The 18,390-nt window shown below is 44.5% G+C and overlaps 1 protein-coding gene across 8 annotated transcripts in view; it reads right to left on the reverse strand.

Annotated features, from left to right (window-relative positions):
• LOC144495956 (sal-like protein 3) overlaps nucleotides 1-18,390 on the reverse strand; it is a 76,942-nt gene that overhangs the window by 23,676 nt on the left and 34,876 nt on the right. For 5 of the 8 annotated variants that reach the window (XM_078216849.1, XM_078216850.1, XM_078216851.1 and 2 more), the window contains exons 2-3: nucleotides 1,245-4,175; nucleotides 688-1,028 (exon numbers count right to left, since the gene is read on the reverse strand). In XM_078216849.1, the coding sequence (XP_078072975.1) occupies nucleotides 688-1,028; nucleotides 1,245-4,175 (3,272 nt within the window). Of the gene's footprint in view, nucleotides 1-687; nucleotides 4,176-18,390 lie in introns of all 8 variants that reach the window. The other 3 variants (XM_078216855.1, XM_078216852.1, XM_078216848.1) reach the window with 2 other exon arrangements.

The following is an 18,390-nucleotide window of genomic DNA, read 5'->3' on the forward strand; positions in this document are numbered from 1 at the left end:
TATATTTAAGATAAATGATCACAAATGCTTTCTTTCTCAGATTTGTAACACTAGGTGACAGTGACCCAGGAAATTGTGTGATTTGACTGCCGATCCTCTTGCTCAGAGAATTCAACATGTGTGTGCGCACATGCATGCGTATGTGTGCTTGTGTGTGTAAGTGTGTGCAAGTATGTGTAAGTATGTGTTTGTGTGTGTATGTGTGTGTAATTGTGTGTATGTCTGTGTGCAAGTGTGTGTGTGTGTAAGTTTGTGTGTGTGTGTGTGCGTAAGTGCGTGCGTGTGTGTGCGTGTAAGTGTGTATGTGTGTTTGTGTAAGTGTGTGTTCGCATGTGTGTCTAAGTGTGTGTAAGTGTGTGCATAAGTGTGCAGGTAAATGTGTGTGTGTGTAAGTGCGTGTATGTTTGTATGGTAAGTGTGTGTGTGTAAGTGTGTTTGTGTGTGTATGTGCAAGTGTGTGTTTCTGTAAGTGTGTGCGCGTGTGTGTGTGTGTACCTGTTTAATACTCTGTATAAATTCAATGCAGACATAACCAATATATGTAATTGGGTCATCTTTTTTAACCATTAAAGCATTGCATTTGCTGTTGCTAACATTCTGGATCAGATTTACTTTAGCAGGTTCATGAGTTAAAGAGTAGCAGCCTATAAGTTCTTATCACTAATTTATACATTAAAATGATCTTACCTTAAGATTCCCTTTTGTTGTAAAAGCTCTGCCACAGATTGTGCAGCCAAATGGCTTTTCACCAGTGTGTGTGCGCTCATGGATCTGAAGAGCACTTGCAGAAGAAAAGGTCTTCCCACAGGATGGACAGTTATGCTGCTTGGGTGTCCGACGAGGTGGCGGTGCCAGAATGGGTGTCATACCTGGACTCATGGCTGTCTGTGGTGCAGATGGAGCCTGTATACCAACTGGAACCTGCGTACCATCACCTAGGGAGATCGGCTTGCTGTGACCATTGACTTCCATTTTGACCACGGTTGGTGCGGTGCTGGTGACCAGGCTAGGAGTACTTTGGGTGGGACCTAGAGTGGAGTTGGGTTCAAATAACTGAGAAGGAAGTTCTTTCATCTTGTGCGTCAGTAAGTGCTGTTTTAAATTACCCATAGTGGAGCAACCACGATTGCAGATTGTGCAAAGAAATGGACGCTCTTTAGTATGGCTGCGGTAGTGAATTTCCAATGCACTTTTACAAGCAAAAGGTTTGCCACAGATACTACAAACAGTACTTTTCAACTTACCACATTCTTGGTTGGGGAACAGCATACTAAAAGCCTCTTCTTTGATGATCGGCCGTCCCAGGTTGGCTGTCAGATCTAGTGCACCTCCGTTCTCTCGGTGAGCGGACGGGCTGTCCGCTTTTTCTGATTTCACTGATGTCTCATGTGGCTCTTCTTGGGTGCCAAAGCCTGGTGACTTTGACCTTTGACTCTCAGCGTTACTGTGCACGGGTGACAGTGCCTGCATTGAAGAGGAACACTCGGACATTGCTGGGCTACCCGCACTCTGACTTTCTAAGTCACCCACGGCGGAGGAGGAGTCATTAGTCAAGCGATCACTCTCCATGGATCCATTCTCGACAGATTTCAAGCCGGATCGCTGCTGCGTGCTCAGGGCACAGTCTATAATCTTCATCTGGTTCTCCAGGGCGGCAATGCTGGAAATGACCGAAGGAGGGGAATTTGGTAAAGAGCCAGAATAACATAACAATTGCTTCGAAGACTCGGTCGTGGTGATGTTCAATTCTGCCTCCTCGTCCATTGAGTTCTCATCCATCAGCTCATCATCGGGATAATTGCTCATGAGTTCAGCGTTTACTTCATCACAGGTTAAGTCTGTATCCATGCTGTCTGAGAAGCCCTCGGGTAAAGGTGTGTTTGGAATCTGGCCGCCCATGTGCATGCGAATGTGCTGTTGTAAAACCACTGCGTTTGTAAACTTCTTCTGGCAAATGGGGCAAGAATGTTGCACTCGGAGAGGTGGCTTTGCCCGGTGAACCCCGAAATGTGTCTTTAAGTTGCCCTTGGTGGTAAAAGCCCGGCCACAGATTTTGCACTTAAATGGCCTCTCGCCCGTGTGTGTGCGGTAATGCATTTTCAGAGCGCTCTGGCAACTGAGGACGCGGTGACAGATAATGCACTGGTTGGGGTCAGTCATCTTTTTGTCGATGTTCTCCACCAGCTGTTGCAGCTTTGAGGTCTCGGATGTTTGCATAGAGTCGAGTAGGCCGCCAAATGGGAACTTTGCTTTAAACTGACCAGATATAATGGGAAGCAGAGGGCTTGGGAGGGTTGTAGGAATGCTGCTCACTCCATTGTCCACAGAAGCCGAAGATGTGGTAGAGCACGGAGCGGAGGAAACTGACTGTCCAGTTGTGCAGTTCTCTACAGGTTTGAAGCTTGAAGTAGGTACGTTTAAACCTTGAACGATGGGAACCATGTTACCGCCATTAATTGACTGGGGGGATTCTGCGGTTATTGGAATGCTTGAATCATTTTTGTTCATGTTTGGTGACAAAGAAGCACATTCACTTGATGGAGGAGATGGCCTTTGGGGTGACCTGTTTAAAGGAGTCACAGTTGGGGACTCAGCCAGGCTGGTAATACTTGACAGGGTTGGAGGCAACTGTAATCCAACTGAAGTTGGTAAGGTTGACAGCACAGGCTTGGTGTCCAACCAGGTTGTCACTGGCTTTTCTGGTGGTAAGGACATGCCGTATGGGATGCCTGTGCTTGTAGGTACATTATCAAGGTATTCAGGGACTGGATATGGATTCATCTGGATGTGAGGGTATTTTTCTTTATGCCTCTGAAAGTGAACTTTAAGGTTGCCTTTAGTGGAAAAACGATTTCCACAAATGTTACACTTAAATGGTCTCTCCCCAGTATGGGAACGGAGGTGAATTTGTAACGCACTGTCACTTCCAAAGACCTTAGCGCAAAACCTACACTTATGCTTGAAAAATGGATCTTCTGAGCTTGTTTTGGGATCAAATACGGAAACATTGGGTGGTTTGCCTTTGCGATGTTTCATAAGGGCAGCCAGTGGATCTAGAGCATTAGTCGTTGCAGCAATGCTGACCAGTGGGTTTTGGAAGATCACACTACTTGATGTGTTCTGAGGTAGCAGTGGATTAGGCATGCTGGAAGCTGGGCTGAGAAGATTGCCATGTCCAAGTGATGACGTTGAGTACTGTAACTGCGAGGAGGTGTTACTTGTATTTGAGCTGGAACTTGGAGTCAGGGAAGAGGAAACTCCACTCGTGGCTGGAGGCAAGATGGGTTCTGATCTGGGAGATACGCTGCTGGGCAAAACAGGAGTGCTGGCCCCAGAGGCAGGCTGTGTTATTTGCTGTGAGCTATCAAAGGCAGAGGGGTGGATACTGGATGCCTGCCCTGCTCCCGAGGCTGAAATAGCGGCTGACAAGGGGTTCGAAGAATGCTCGCTGAATGAAACGTGCTGGCTCGCTGCGGATACGGAGGTACCTTGGGAAGATGCTGAGGGGTTTAAAGGGTGGATTGTTTGCGGAGTCATCATTGCCACTTGGTTGCGGATTTGTTCGATCAGTTGGAGCTGGTGGAGTTGCTGCTGTTGCAGGGCCATCAGCTGCTCTAGAATCATGGGGATGGCAATGGTGGATACCCCACTGTTTGAACTCGGGCTGTTAGACCGTGTGTCCTGTGAAAACTGCGCTACCGCCACCTTTGTACTTTGCAAAGTCTCTAAAGTCACGTTAGTGTTTGGCATGTTATAGTTGGTCATGGAAGATGATTCGGGAATCTGAGGTAGCGAAGTAGCAGCGCTGGAGGTCCCTTGATTCTGGTAACCTTTGTCGGTGGAAGCATCCACCTCCATTGGCTCTTCTTGCTCTGTGCTCTTCACCTCGGAGCTGTCATTTCCCTCCAGCGGATTGCTCTCCTCCGCAGCTTCGCTCTCCCCTTGGTCGCTTGGGCTACTGGCGGGAGAAGGCTCGAGGAAGTCTTCTGAGCGCGCTGCCTCCTCGTCATTCACGATCAGGACTAGTGGATTCTTAGTGCAATTCTTCTGATGCTCCATGAAGTCAGACCACTTGAAGAATTCTGCACAGCATTTCTCACAGATGTGGGTTTCCTCGCTTCCACTTCTGCTCTCGTTCCCGCTATCAGCATCATCTGGTCCTTCCCCCGGGGCAGCTAGGAAATCAAAAAGACACATCAAGCAATGACTTGCAAGACTATCCCTCCCTCCAATTTCAAGTTTTTGCACATAACTAAAATCAATATTTTTTTATTTTGTACAAATTACCTCACTTCAACACATCTCAGGTCCCTCTGTGTGTATTCTATCACTCTTTCTACCTAGCTAATCATTTTCTTTGCACAATCCATCAAATTATGAGGCCCTATCAATTGTGGATACTGCTGCTTAATGAAATTCCATAGAAGCTATTGATTTCCAATATTTTCATACAATTCACAGCTGCCTTGTCTGTTGGGTACAAATCAAGCCTTTGATGGACTCATTAGGATTCCCCTTTACCATCAGGCTTCCTCATTTTCAACAAAATTAGAGAAGCCTTTGCCAGTTCACTTGACATCACTAAACTAATCTGTAACCTTTCAGACTCAAATCAGTACCTGACAGGGCAAACTGCCCCTCTGTTACTCAAATGTGGTCTTGGACTGACCAGATGTATTATCTTTATACAGCATCAAGACAGTATGGATTTAATGCTAGTCTATATAATGTCTCAAATCAATGACCATATCTTTAGGCACTTTAGAAATCTGAAGTGCAATGTACCCTTAAGCAGTAACTAGGGTCCAGTGCCTTTCAGAGCTCAGCGTGATTTAGTTAAATTAATTATTTCCTGTGTTACTCGAGAAACACAAAAGCTACGCCATAATTATTACAAGTGATCGACAGAGACTCCATCCATTAATACTTTGACTAATAGAGGGACACATTTTGCAGGATGGCTTTTTGGCAAACAAACTGCAGCAAGAACTTGCTAAAAATACAGGCAAAATGTAAATTATTTTGCGGCGACATTTTTTATAATGGTCAATGAAGCCCTCATGTATTTACACCTTGCTCACGGCTGTTTACAGCCGGGCATGTGTGAAGTAGTGGAAAATGTCTTTAAAAGTTTAGGTCGGCAACAAAACAAGTAAGTTAAACACCTGTAATCTTTTAGACAAGAACACTCTCAGATTGGCCATACTAAATTGTCCCTTAGTGTCAGGGGGGCTAGCTTGGGTAAATGCATGGGGTTATGAGGTAAGGCCTGGGTGGGATTGTGGTCGGTGCAGACTCGATGGCCTCCTGCACTGTAGGGATTCTATAATTCTACGATTTAGATGCCAATTTTTACGTATGCCTCAAGAAAAGGCTCAGTGAATTACATGCTAGCACTCTGGTGGAACACTCAATCACTGGGTGGCATGGTGGCACAGTGGTTAGCACTGCTGCCTCACAGCACCAGGGACTCGGGTTTGATTCCCAGCTTGGGTCACTGTCTGCGCGGAGTCTGCAGGTTCTCCTTGTGTCTGCGTGGGTTTCCCCCGGGTGCTCCAGCTTCCTCCCACAGTCCTGGGACTGATTAGGGTGCATCGGCCATGCTAAATTCTCCCTCAGTGTACCCGAACAGGCGCCGGAGTGTGGCGACTAGGGGATTTTCACAGTAACTTCATTGCAGTGTTAATGTAAGCCTACTTGTGACACTAATAAATAAATAAAGATTGATTATGAATGTTGTGTGGTAGCTCCTCTCTGGGCTAGGCTGACCACTATGGACCAAGCAACAAGCCTGTTTAATGAACAGAATGCTAATGTGCATTTGGTCAACTAAGTCACTCTTCAAGAAGGATGTACTGAAGTACAATTCTTTCCACAATATGATTTCTGATCTGTATCAAGCCTCTCATAAACTCCAATGATTATTTGTCATTATTCATATTATTGTACGTAAAACTACTCCACAGTAGAAACTGTCTATGATGAATCTACATGCAGAAAGTTGCGAGCAGATGTGACAAACATCGGTGTTTTGCCAGATATTGTTTTGAGAGAAAGAAAAGATTTTGCGCTCTCTAGTATTCTAACTCTGTGAGCCTAGCGTTGAGTTGAGCCATTCCAAGTGTTGGTGTGGATGTTTAAACTGCGCAGTGTCCATTTTTTTTTTCATTCTGCTTCACCAGCTAGCTTGCCTGATAGGTGTTTGCAGCTGTCTGGGGTGACATGAGGCATGAAGCAACTGGTCTCAGTGACGCTGGGTTCGGGAAAGGGAAATGTGGAAATTGGTCAGGGTTCCCAACCCCTGTGTGTGTGTGTGTGTGCGTGTGTCTGTGTGTGAATGTGTGTGAGTGTGTGTCTGTATGTGCGTGTGTGTATATCTGTGTGTGAATGTGTGTGTATATCTGTGTGTGTGAGCATGTATGTGTGTGTCTGTCTGCGTGTGAGTGTGCATGTATCTGTGTGAGTGTGTGTGTGTTTGTATGTATGTGTATTTGTGTGTGTGTGTATCTGTGTATGTGTGTATCTATATGTGAGTGTCTGTATGCGTGTGTGTGTATCTGTGTGCATCTGTGTCTGAGTGCATGTGTGTGTGTGTGTCTGTATGTGAGTGTGTTTGTGTATCACTGTCTGTGTGTGTGTGTATCACTGTCTGTGTATGTGTGTGTGTGTGTATCTCTGTGTGTGTGTGTGTGTATCTCTGTGTGTGTGTGTGTGTGTATCTCTGTCTGTGTCTGTGTGTCTGTGTGTCTGTGTGTGTGTGTATCACTGTCTGTGTATGTGTGTGTGTGTGTATCTCTGTCTGTGTCTGTGTGTGTGTGTGTGTGTGTGTATAGGCGCATTGGATAAATAATGACCCTCTACATGTCGTTCTGATCTTAGCCGTGCTGAATCAAAGCCTCAGTGTCTCCCTGCAGGGAAGGGATGTCAGATTAGTGATATTGTTGTTACGTTGTCATGACTCTACTCCCCAGCAGCCAGCAAAATAGGGCATTAGCAGAGGTCTGGAAACAGGCTGTGAGGCTGTCCTCTTGGCAGAAAACCCATGAGATCCACTGGGACCTTGAATATAATGGAGAGAAAACGGAGGCAGCATGTCCTTCATGGGGTGTGAACTTCCGATCAATATGTACAAAAATGAAAGAACTGTTGTAAAGCTATTAACTTACAGCAACATTAACTGCTGCACAATACAGAGATGACACTGTGAAGCAAGAGCTAACACAGTATGCATTTCTTTTTCTGCATGCTGTATAACTTTTGGATATGCCTCAAAATGCTTACAGCTTCAGGATTGGCACTATATTTCCTTCTTTGCATATGTAAATGTCAGAGACAGTGGCGTAGTGGTAGTATCATTGGACTCGTAATCCTGAGACCCTGGCGAATGATCTGGGGACCCGGGTACAAATCTCACCACGGCAGCTGGTGGAATTTAAATTTGATCAATAAAATTTGGAATGAAAAGTTACTCTCAATAATGGTGACCACGTAGTCCATTGTCATAAAAAACCCCATCCGGTTCACTAAGGGAAGGAAATCTGCCATCCTTAGCCGGTCTGGCCAACGTGTCACTCCAGACACACAGCAGAGTGGTTGACTCTTAACTGTTCTCTGGAAAAGGCTCAGCAATGCACTCAAAGCAAGGGCAATTAGGGATGGGCATCAATACCAGCCTTGCCAGCGACGTCCACATCCATGAAGGAATAAACAAAAAATAAAGATATGTCATAACCAAAACTACTTCTTTGGTTTTTAAGTTTAGGTTTATTTATTATTGTCACAAGTAGGCTTACACTGCAATGAAGTTACTGTGAAAAACCCCTAGTCACCATACTCTGGCTCGGTACACTGAGGGAGAATTTAGCATGGCCAATGCACCTAACCAGCACGTCTTTTGGACTGTGGGAAAAAAACAATGCAGACACGGGAAGAATGTGCAGATAGTGGCATAAGTCGGGAATCGAATCCGGGTCCCTGGCTCTGTGAGGCAGCAGTGCTAACCACTGTGCCACCGTGCAGCCCATTATAAAGCGCTTTGGAACATTCTGAAATTGTGAAAGGTGCAATGGAAATGTATGCCGTTTGTTTTTAACCCCAACTTAATATTAGCATGTCCTTCGCAGTTTTCTTCTTCATCATTTTTATACAGAAATATATATCTTTAAGGTTCTGGATGCCCGGCAAAAGCAACTTTGCGGGTACATTTCATTCAGAAAAAAGGCACATACTGCATGTAACATTGCAAACATGTTATCAGAAAACTGTTCATATCACATGCAGTGTATTAACCACGGGATACCAAATGGTGACTTTGGCATTCAGTAGTCTTTCAGTGGACATGAATGTATCAATAGATATGATTCGAATTTCAGTTAACGGCAAAAACACATATTCTGCAGTTCTCTATCAGTTGTTTCAAGGATGGTGTGGCGTGTGTGCATGAAAAACATACAATGAGCTGAATTAGGATTGATGTATAGCTGAATTTTGAGGGGAAAACTAAGGATATAAAATATCCCTCGAGCCACACCGAAAAAACAGACTATTTTCCACAAGTAGGCTTACATTAACACTGCAATGAAGTTACTGTGAAAATCCCTCAGTCGCCACACTCCGGCGCCTGTTCGAGTACACTGAGGGAGAATTTAGCATGGCCAATGCACCTAACCAGCACGTCTTTCAGACTGTGGGAGGAAACCGGAGCACCCGGAAGAAACCCACACAGACACGGGGAGAACGTGCAGATTCCATACAGACAGGGACCCAAGCCGGGAATCGAACTTGGGTCCCTGGCGCTGTGAGGTAGCAGTGCTAACCACTGTGCCACTGTCTCATTGCGGTTTGTGAGAGTTTGCTGCGTGCAAGTTGGTTGGACGTGTTTTCCTTGTAACCAGACTTCAAAAAGCAACTTTTGTTGCTTTAAAAATGCACTGTGACGTCCCGAGCTTGTGAATCATAGAATATCACAGTACAGAAGGAGGCCATTCGGCCCATCGAGTCTGCACTGACCACAATCCCACCCAGGCCCTATCCCCGTAACCCCATGCATTTATCCTAGCTCGTACCCCTTACACGAAGGGGCAATTTAGCACGGCCAATCCACCTAACCCGCACATTTTTGGACTGTGGGAGGAAACCGGAGCACCCGGAGGAAACCCATACGGACACGGCGAGAATGTGCAGACTCCACACAGACAGTGACCCAAGCCAGGAATCGAACTCGGGTCCTTGGCGCTGTGAGGCAGCAGTGCTAACCACTGTGCCACCGTGCCGCCCGTGTACTTGAAGGTGCTGCAAAAAAATCAAGTCTTTCTTCTGGGAAAACCTTAACAAAAACAGGTTGAAAGTGAAAAGGGCTTGAGAAATTGTGGGAATCAAAATGTAGCAATAATAGATGTAGCATTTACTTCACCCAGAAGCATTTGAGCACTCTTGTGAATAGAGGATGAATCGGCTTCTCTTTAACAAGATTTCAGTCAAAAAAATCTCTACACTGAATGATTTCAAATTCACTTTTATCCAATACTGATAAAGGTCCACTGCTGCTTTATTTAATTTATCAAGAATGTGCTCTATCTTTCTGTTGAACAGTGACATATAAAATAATAGGCAATAGGGAGCGAGTTGCCAGACTGTAACCCTGTCTAGAGATTCAGGTGAGGTCAAATGCTTTTGAAATCCTTTTTGGAATGGTGAAATTGCATTACCGATTGTAAATCTGCTGTTGGTATACAGAGTGGAGAATTTGCAACAGTTAATAAAAAAATAATTGTTAAAAAATATTGCTTAAAGCCTCCGAATAGTGGTCCGCCCAGCTACATCCACAAAGCAAGATTAATGTTAATCACAGAATTATCGGAACAAGGAATGTTGCAAATCTTTGGTATCACAAGAACGGGGGAAATGCATCATCATGTGACAGGTATGAAGTAATTACAATCTTGTAATTAACATTTCCCGATTCATAAAATTGTAATGCATGGTAGGAAACTATTTTGCCCATTGTACTGGTGTTGACTCTTTGAAACAGTTATCTAATTAGTCTCATATCCCTGCTCTTTTCACGTTTACATGAATGTCTAAAGTTTAAACTTAATTTATTTATTAGTCACAAGCAGGCTCACATTAACACTGCAATGATGTTGCTGTGAAAATCCCCTACACTCCGGTGCCTGTTCAGGTACACTGAGGGCGAATTTAGCACGGCCAATGTACCTAACCCTTATTTTATTTTCAAATATATATCCAATTCCCTTTCGAAAGTTAACAGGCACGATTTTAACTCAGTGCATGCCGATGAGTTTTGAGCGAGTCAAAATCTTTCCTGTATGAATCTGCTTCCACCTCCCTTTCAGACAGTGCATTCCAGATCATAACAACCCCACATAAGAAAAACTGTCCTCCGCTCCCCTCTGGTTTGGTTCAGGGGTTAAATCTGCGTCCTCTGCTTACCGACCCTCCTGCCAATTGAAACAGCTTCTCCCTATCTAGTCGATCAAAACCCTTCATAATTTGGATGCTGTGTTTTGCCAAAGAGATCACAGCACATTAGATTTAAACAACAGGTTATTATATGCCTAGTTATGAGGCAGTGTACTTGAAGGTTTTAGAAGATTGTAGTCCTCCCCATCGCAGCCTTCCCACTACTTTCAAACGCTATCCACCAGCTTAGCTGTTGCGGCAGCAATATCACTGCAGTCGTGCCAAGGTTTTCCGGACATGTGTTGACAAGCTCCCTCATGGCGTTGAGAGCTCCTTGCCAGGGAGTCTGCTCTACGTAGCAAGTCAGACACCACCTTGGAGAATGGTTTGGGACTACGGCGGGTTCAAAACTGCTGGCAGAACTCACTACACTATTCTGTCAATGAGGAAGATACAAACTTTTTGTGTGTCTCAAATTCCTTGCTCCCTTATTTATTCTGAGTGAGTTAATGCCTCTCCTGAAATTTCAGCAGAATGTGTGAAACATTCAGATTGTGGTGGTTCAAATTCAGGGTCGGGACCTCTGTGTAAATTTTAATAATACAGGCGGAGGAATTTCAACAGTCTATTATGCCAAGTATACGCTGTCAGAATTGATTAGTTTTACTGTTGCAAACATATATTTATGGAACACGCGAACACAAAGACGCAACAGAAAAACAGTAGCCCTCTTAAATATCAAAGTTAGTAAATCAACGCTGGGGCTGTTCCTGTCCACAGTGCACATAAATAACTTGGAGCTGGGCGCAGAAAGAGAACTCTCCAAGTTTGCAAATAATACCAAACTGGGAGGCTCCACAGACATCAGGGAACAGGCTATTCAAATAGGGATGGGCATTAAAAAAAATTGGGGACTGGTGGATAGAGATGCCATTTAATATCACCAAATACATACAGTAGACGATACAGTGAGGAAGATGCTTACAATATTAGTTATCAATTCTAATGAAATTTCTGTATGTTGTAACTCTGAGGTATCCGTTTTACTGCCTAAATTTCAATGCCCTCTTTCACCAGGGCAAGAGTATTTTTAATTGAATCATAGAATCCCTACTGTACAGAAGGAGGCCATTCGGCCCATCGAATCAGTCACAACCACCATCCCACCCAGGCCCTATTCCCGCAACCCCACACATTTACCCTGCTAATCCCTCTGACACTAGGGTCAATTTAGCATGGCCAATCAACCTAACCTGCACATCTTTGGACTATCAACCAAGCTCCTGAATTTTGGACCCAAAACAAGATCACATCCTTCCACCAGAACAAACAGCCTTAAACTTCGAAAAATGGGAGGGAAAGGAAGCTTAGACTAAACTATTTTATGCAGTGGCTGGCAAATGTACTAATTCAAGAGAGAGCGAGTTTAAGTACCTGCTTTTAAAAAAATGATATAGTGTCATGAGAAATATTATGGGATATGATATTTCCTGGACACTGAGGCCAGCTAGCCCATTCCAGGCCTGTACATTCCTATGTTCCTACAATCGCCCTTCAGGGAATTATTGCAATTACTAACTGCAAGCTGCGATATTCCACATTAATCACCTTAACTAAAACCTTTTGGGCAAAATACTGAAATGCCCGGTAATGGGTAAGATTTTTATTTGTTTATGGCTGATCGATTTAAGGGACAAAATAAAACACTGAGAATGACTTACTGATGAACGGATCATTTGATCGGAGAATCAGAAAATGGCTGCAGCACAGAGGAAGGGCCATTTGGCCCACAATGTCTGTGCTGGCTCTCTGCAGGAACAATTCAGCTACACCTCCCCCCGCCTCCCCCCCCCACCTCCCCGCCCCCCGCCCCCCCATCCCTTCGTTGCCCTTTCCCCGCAGCCCTATAAATTTTTTCTCTTCAGATAATGATCAAATTCCCCTGTAAAAGTTGCGATTGAAGCTATCTTCACCACGCCCTTAGACAGTGCAATCCCAGATTCTAACCGCTCGGTGTGTTGCTGAGTTTTTCTCCATGTTGCCTCTGATTACTTTTCCACCGATGCAAAACAGTGAGAGGGAAAAAAAGCGCACAGTTATTTAGTGCCTTTCATGGCCCCTGGAAGTCCCAAAGTGCCTCACGGCGAAGGAAGTATTGCTGAACAGTGGTCACTGTTGTACTAGGATACTGCGGCAGCCCATTTGTGCCCAGCAGGCTGTCACAAGAAGAAAAGAAATAAAGGACCAGGTAATCTATTTCATAAATCATAGAATCCCTACAGTGCAGAAGGAGGCCATTCGGCCCAGCCAGTCTGCACTGACTTTCCAACAGAATATCGTACCCAGGCCCGGCTCCTGCCCTAGCCCCATAATCCCATGCAAATCCCCCTAACCGACACATCTCGCAACATTAAGGGACAATTTACCATGGCCAATCCACCTAACCTGCACACCTTTTGACTGTGGGAGGAAACCCATGCAGATACGGAGAGAATATGCAAACTCTACAGACAGTCACACGAGGAAGGAATCAAACTCGGGTCCCTGGCACTGTGAGGCAGCAGTGCTAACCACTGTGCCACTGTGCCACCCTTATGATGTTGTCCTTACTATAGAGGGAGTACAGTGAAGGTTTACCAGGCTGATTCCTGGGATGGCAGGACTGTCATATAAGGAAACACTAAGTTGGTTAGGATTATATTCACTGGAGTTTAGAAGAATGAAAGGGATTTCATAGAAACTTATAAAATTCCAACAGGGTTAAACAGGGTAGATTCAGATAGAATGTTCCCAATGGTGGGGGAGTCCAGAACGAGGGGTCATAGTTTGAGGATAAGGGGTTAACCTTTTAGAACTGAGGTGAGGAGAAATTTCTTCATCCAGAGGGCGGTGAATGTGAGGAATTCACTACCACAGAATGTGGTTGGAGCCAAAACATTGTGTGATTTCAAGAAGAAATTAGATGTAGCTCTTGGGACTAAAGGGATCAAGGGATATGGGGGGGAATCAGGATATTGAATTTGATAATCAGCCAGGCTCGAAGGGCCGAATGGCCTACTCCTGCTTCTAGTTTCTATGTTTCTATGGATCAGAGATAGATGTTGGTCAGGTCACCTACTTCTCCAATTAGTGCCATGGCAACTTTTCCATCGACTACCTGAGATGGGGCCTCAATGTAATGTCTCCTCGGAAAGGCAACACCTCTGATGAGCCTCGGTGTTGCATTGTTAGCCTGGCTACAAATTTCTCAAGTGCAGCTTGAAGCTGCAACCTTCTGACTCAAAGGTGAGTGTACGTCACTGAGCCCCGGCTCACACACTGACATTGGTTATTCAAAAACTCACAAAACAGAAGATCAATATCTGAGCAGCAAGGTGATGAATTATAATGGTTATGTTGTATTTGGTACAGTTATTATTTCTGATTGTGTTTGTTGTGTCAAGATGAAGGATCTCAGCGCTGGAGAACAGAACCCAATTTATCACTGAGCATTCCCAGGTGAAAAAGAAACGGATCATAAATGCAGATTACAGCTCCCTCTGTCCAGAACAACAAGATGCCTTCAACCCATTGCCAGAAAAGCAGTCTCACCTCACCAGTGCTTATTTTCCATTCCCCGCACAAGGTATCAGTGTGATCGCTTGTGCGAGATTACCAACTAACATCAAATTACATCCAGTTTTGATTCGAACTAGCAGCTGTCTGAAAATGAGGGCTAAAGTTCCCCTGTTCACTCGGAAACTAAGGAATGCTTTCTGGTTGCTGGTCACAAACCTCTATGGAAAATATGGCGACACACATAACTGTGATGCCGACAAAAAAAATAAGTTAATTATTAGCACATCAGGATGCACTTACAGTAACGATCCTTTAAAGTTCCTGAAATTGCCCATAAGCTTTTTTCCCTCTATAAATCTTAAGTTATACAGCTAAAGGGGAAGATGTACAGAGGTCAGTGCAACTGTATTAAGTAACAACTCCAAGGCAAATAAGAAAATAATATTTCCACAGTTACGCACTATAAACATTTCTAATCATGTCAGGATAATATTTCTTTTTTTTTAAAGTTTATTTATTAGTGTCACAAGTCAGCTTGCATTAACACTGCAATGAAGTTACTGTGAAAATCCCCTAGTCGCCACACTCCGGCGCCTGTTTGGGTACACTGAGGGAGAATTTAGCATGGCCAATGCACCTAACCAGCATGTATCTCAGACTGTGGGAGGAAACCAGAGCACCCGGAGGAAACCCACACAGATACGGGGAGAACGTGCAGACTCCGCACAGACTGTGACCCGAATTGGGAACCGAACCCAGGACCCTGGCGCTGTGAGGCAGCAGTGCTAACCACTGCTGCCACCCGTGGACGTATGTGGGAGTGCATCAGAAAAATGGATGAATTCCGTCAGTAGGGATAAAAGGACCTCTCAGGAAGTGAGAGAAGGCGAGAGGAGAAATTGCATAATCGCGGGAAGAGTGGCAAAGATATACGGCTTTGATATTAATGAAACGTGCCAGCACCCGATGATAGCATGGATGGTAACATACACTGAAAGATGCTTTTGGAGAAAAGGATGTTAACAAAAAATGCAGCAAGTCAGGTACTGGAACTAAAAACAGGATTTTGTAAATAACATTAGGAGAAGATGGAAGCCAGAACATCAGGAAAAAAGTGATTTCTCTGTTCTGATGAAAGGAATGAGAAATTTCCAACATCATGTAATGAGGCAAATATAGACCTTTTCTTAGAAAAGCACTTGTCAATAATTAGAGACTTTGGATGCAGGAGGAAAGCAAAGAAGTTGGGCCACGTACTACATCATTAAGGTATTCAACAATTTAAACTAATGTTACCTTAATGGCTCCACAACCAATGATCATACGTCGGAGCATAATAAAGCACATAATGAGAATGCCCATCGGATAAATGTGCTTCTATAGTCATAATGTACCATCTGTTAACTTCTGAGCAAGGAAAACACCCTTGTCTTCTATTAGAAACTGAAGAGCAAATTCACCAGAACAAGGACCATCGCACACTTGAGCCATTCTCATGAGAGGGCAGGTCAGCAGGGTTTCACTGTGGTGACAATTAGCTCCCGTTTGTTATGGCTGGTGATGAAAGTTTAGAATTTGTGCGGTTGCCCTAGAAATCCAATACTTGGACCAGACAAGTCTGAAGTACTTCAGGGCACTTTTGGCAATTGGCCATCACACTGGCTCTATTAGAACATGGATAGGAAGGAAGGAGAGAGAGAGAGACAGAGAGAGAGAACGAGAAGGAGAAAGATCATGCATTTATTTATTTTTTATTCATTCATGGGACATGGGCGTCGCTGGCTGGCCAACATTTATTGCCAATCTCTAGTTGCCCTAGAACTGAGTGGCTTGCGAGACCATTTCAGAGGGCAGCTGTGGGTCCACCACATTGTTGTGGCTCTGGAGTCACATGTAGGCCAGACCTGGTAAGGATGGCAAATTTCCTTCCCTAAAGGACATAAGTGGGTTTTTCTGACAATCGACAATGGTTTCATGATCATCAGTAGATTCTTAATTCCAGATTCTTTACTGAATTCAAATTCCATCAGCTGCCGTGGTGAGATTCGAACCCCCAGGTCCCCATAGCTGAGTTTCTGGATTAATAGTCTAGTGATAATATCACTAGGCCATCACCTCCCCATATATAGTTATTTTGCACCTTTCATGCTCCCAAACAGCCCATGAAGTATTTCACAACGCAGCAAGACATCGCAAGCGGCAATGAGATTCATGTGGTTTTACTGAGGTTGCTCAAGAGATTGACCAGGACATTCGGAGAAATCCCCTGTTCTTTTCTAAATAGTGCTGAGGGTTCTTCTAAGACCACCTGAGAGGGAAGACTTCTCATCTAAAAGATCACAGCGCAGCACTAATATGTCAGCCCAGGTTACATAAATATCTAGAGTAATGCTTGAATGAATCCCTCTAACTGAGGGGCAGGATTGCTACTCTGAGCCAAAGCTGGTACCTGGATCTGCTATTCAATGGTATTCTTTCCACTTGGCTTCAGATAACTTCTTAAAGTCAATACCCTAGAAGCTCAATCGTGTTTAATTAACCTCCCGCAGCAGCTCTATTTTCTTCTATTCTTTCAGAGGATGTGGGCGACACTGGCAAAGATTGGCATTTGTTGCCGATCTCCGATTGTCCTTGAACTGAGTGACTTGCTCAGCCATTTCAGAGGGCAGCTGAGAGTCAACAACATTGCTGTGGCTCTGGAGTCACATGTAGGCCAGACCAGGTAAGGATGGCAGATTTCCTTCCCTGAAGGGCATCAGTGAACCAAATGGGCTTTTAACAATAATTGACAATGGTTTCTTGGTCAACTTTACTGAGACTAGCTTTTAATTCCAAAGTTATTAACTGAATTTTAATTCCACCAGTTGCTGTGGTGGGATTTGAACCTGTGTCTCCAAAGCATTAACCTGGGATTACTGGTCCAGTGACATTACCACTACACGACCATCACGCTCTGAGGGTCTTTGGATAACTACCTCCAAAACTCTTTGAATGAAGCTAAGAAGGGTGTGTCTCCGGTGCAGATTGTTCACGCTGTGTTTTGCTTTGCTGACATATAGTCAAAAAAGAGACATTCAATTATGTTAAGACCCAGCACAGATGCAGATAAAGGCACTTTTTCAACAATTAGATAGTGATACGACTGTGGAACTACAGAAAAATGGACCACTGAGCACAGTTATAATGAAAAGGGGCTTCAGTAGGCTGCTTGAAGAGGGGGCAGCTGATGCAACCCTTGATGCTTACAGGCAAGAATCGATCTGTTTTGTATTTGAGACTGATACAGTGACCAGATCATACTGACTTCTCATTTCAATATATGGGGCATCTGGGGTTATGACTTGTGTAGTGTTTGCACATGTGTGGATGTCAAAACATGGATACAGGCTGGATCTTTCCGGCTATTCAAGCCAGTGGGATCTTCTGGTGCCGCTGATGGCGCACCCCTGCCGTGGATTTCCCAGCGGCATGGGATGGAGTCAATGGGAACTCCCATTGATGGCGTTGGGACCAGAACATCCCGCTACCGGCCAAGGAACACACCGCGGGGAGGCCAGAGAATCCCACCCACAGTGTGGCAGCTCTCAGGTGATGCATTGGAGGACCAGATGCAGGTACTGAGGGTCTCCCATTGAAAATGTGGCAACACCAATTTGCACTTGGAGTAGGGGGGGTGAGGGTGGTACAAGCCATAGGGATGGTAGAGGAAAATCTCAATAATGTCACTGTTGCTATGGAATCTTTGACGTGCAAATATGACACAAAATTGGGTCACACAGTGAGCTAATGTAGATGGGCAAAACTGTGGCAGATGCAGTTCAACTTGGGGAAGCCACCCAAATTAGGTCGAGGAAAGAACGAATCATGATATTTTCTTAATCATGAGAGCAAACAGATGTAGCTGTCCTTGTAGACACAAATTAATAAAAGTTATCACATAAGTTAAAATAAAAGTTAAAAGCCTTTACTTCAAAGACAAAAACTGGAACTCAAAATTTGGGAAGTTATGCTTCTCTTGTTCAGAACCTTGGTCAGACCTCATCTGGAGCGCTGCATTCCATTTTAGGCACCGTACCTTCAGAAAAATCTATTTACTCGAGACAGGGCCCAAACGCTGGACGAGAGAAAATAGGCTAGGAGGCGGCTCATACGGAGAATAAACCCCAGCATAGACCTGTTGGGCCGAATGGCCTCTTTCTCTGCTGTTAATTCTATGGAATAAATTCCAAGGTGGGCTGGCTTAAACTTACATGGGGAATAGTTACATGTATTCATAAGAGAGGGATACAAGGAATTCATAAAGGCCCAGCGTTCTGCTTTTAGGCACAGTGATGTGCCTTGTGAGAATATGCCTTCCACCATTGACAAGGATGGACCAACAGTTGGTTGGTCATGTCAGCTGGAGCTCTG

This window comes from Mustelus asterias, chromosome 7 (genome assembly GCF_964213995.1).
Source record: "Mustelus asterias chromosome 7, sMusAst1.hap1.1, whole genome shotgun sequence".
Lineage (NCBI taxonomy): Eukaryota > Metazoa > Chordata > Chondrichthyes > Carcharhiniformes > Triakidae > Mustelus > Mustelus asterias.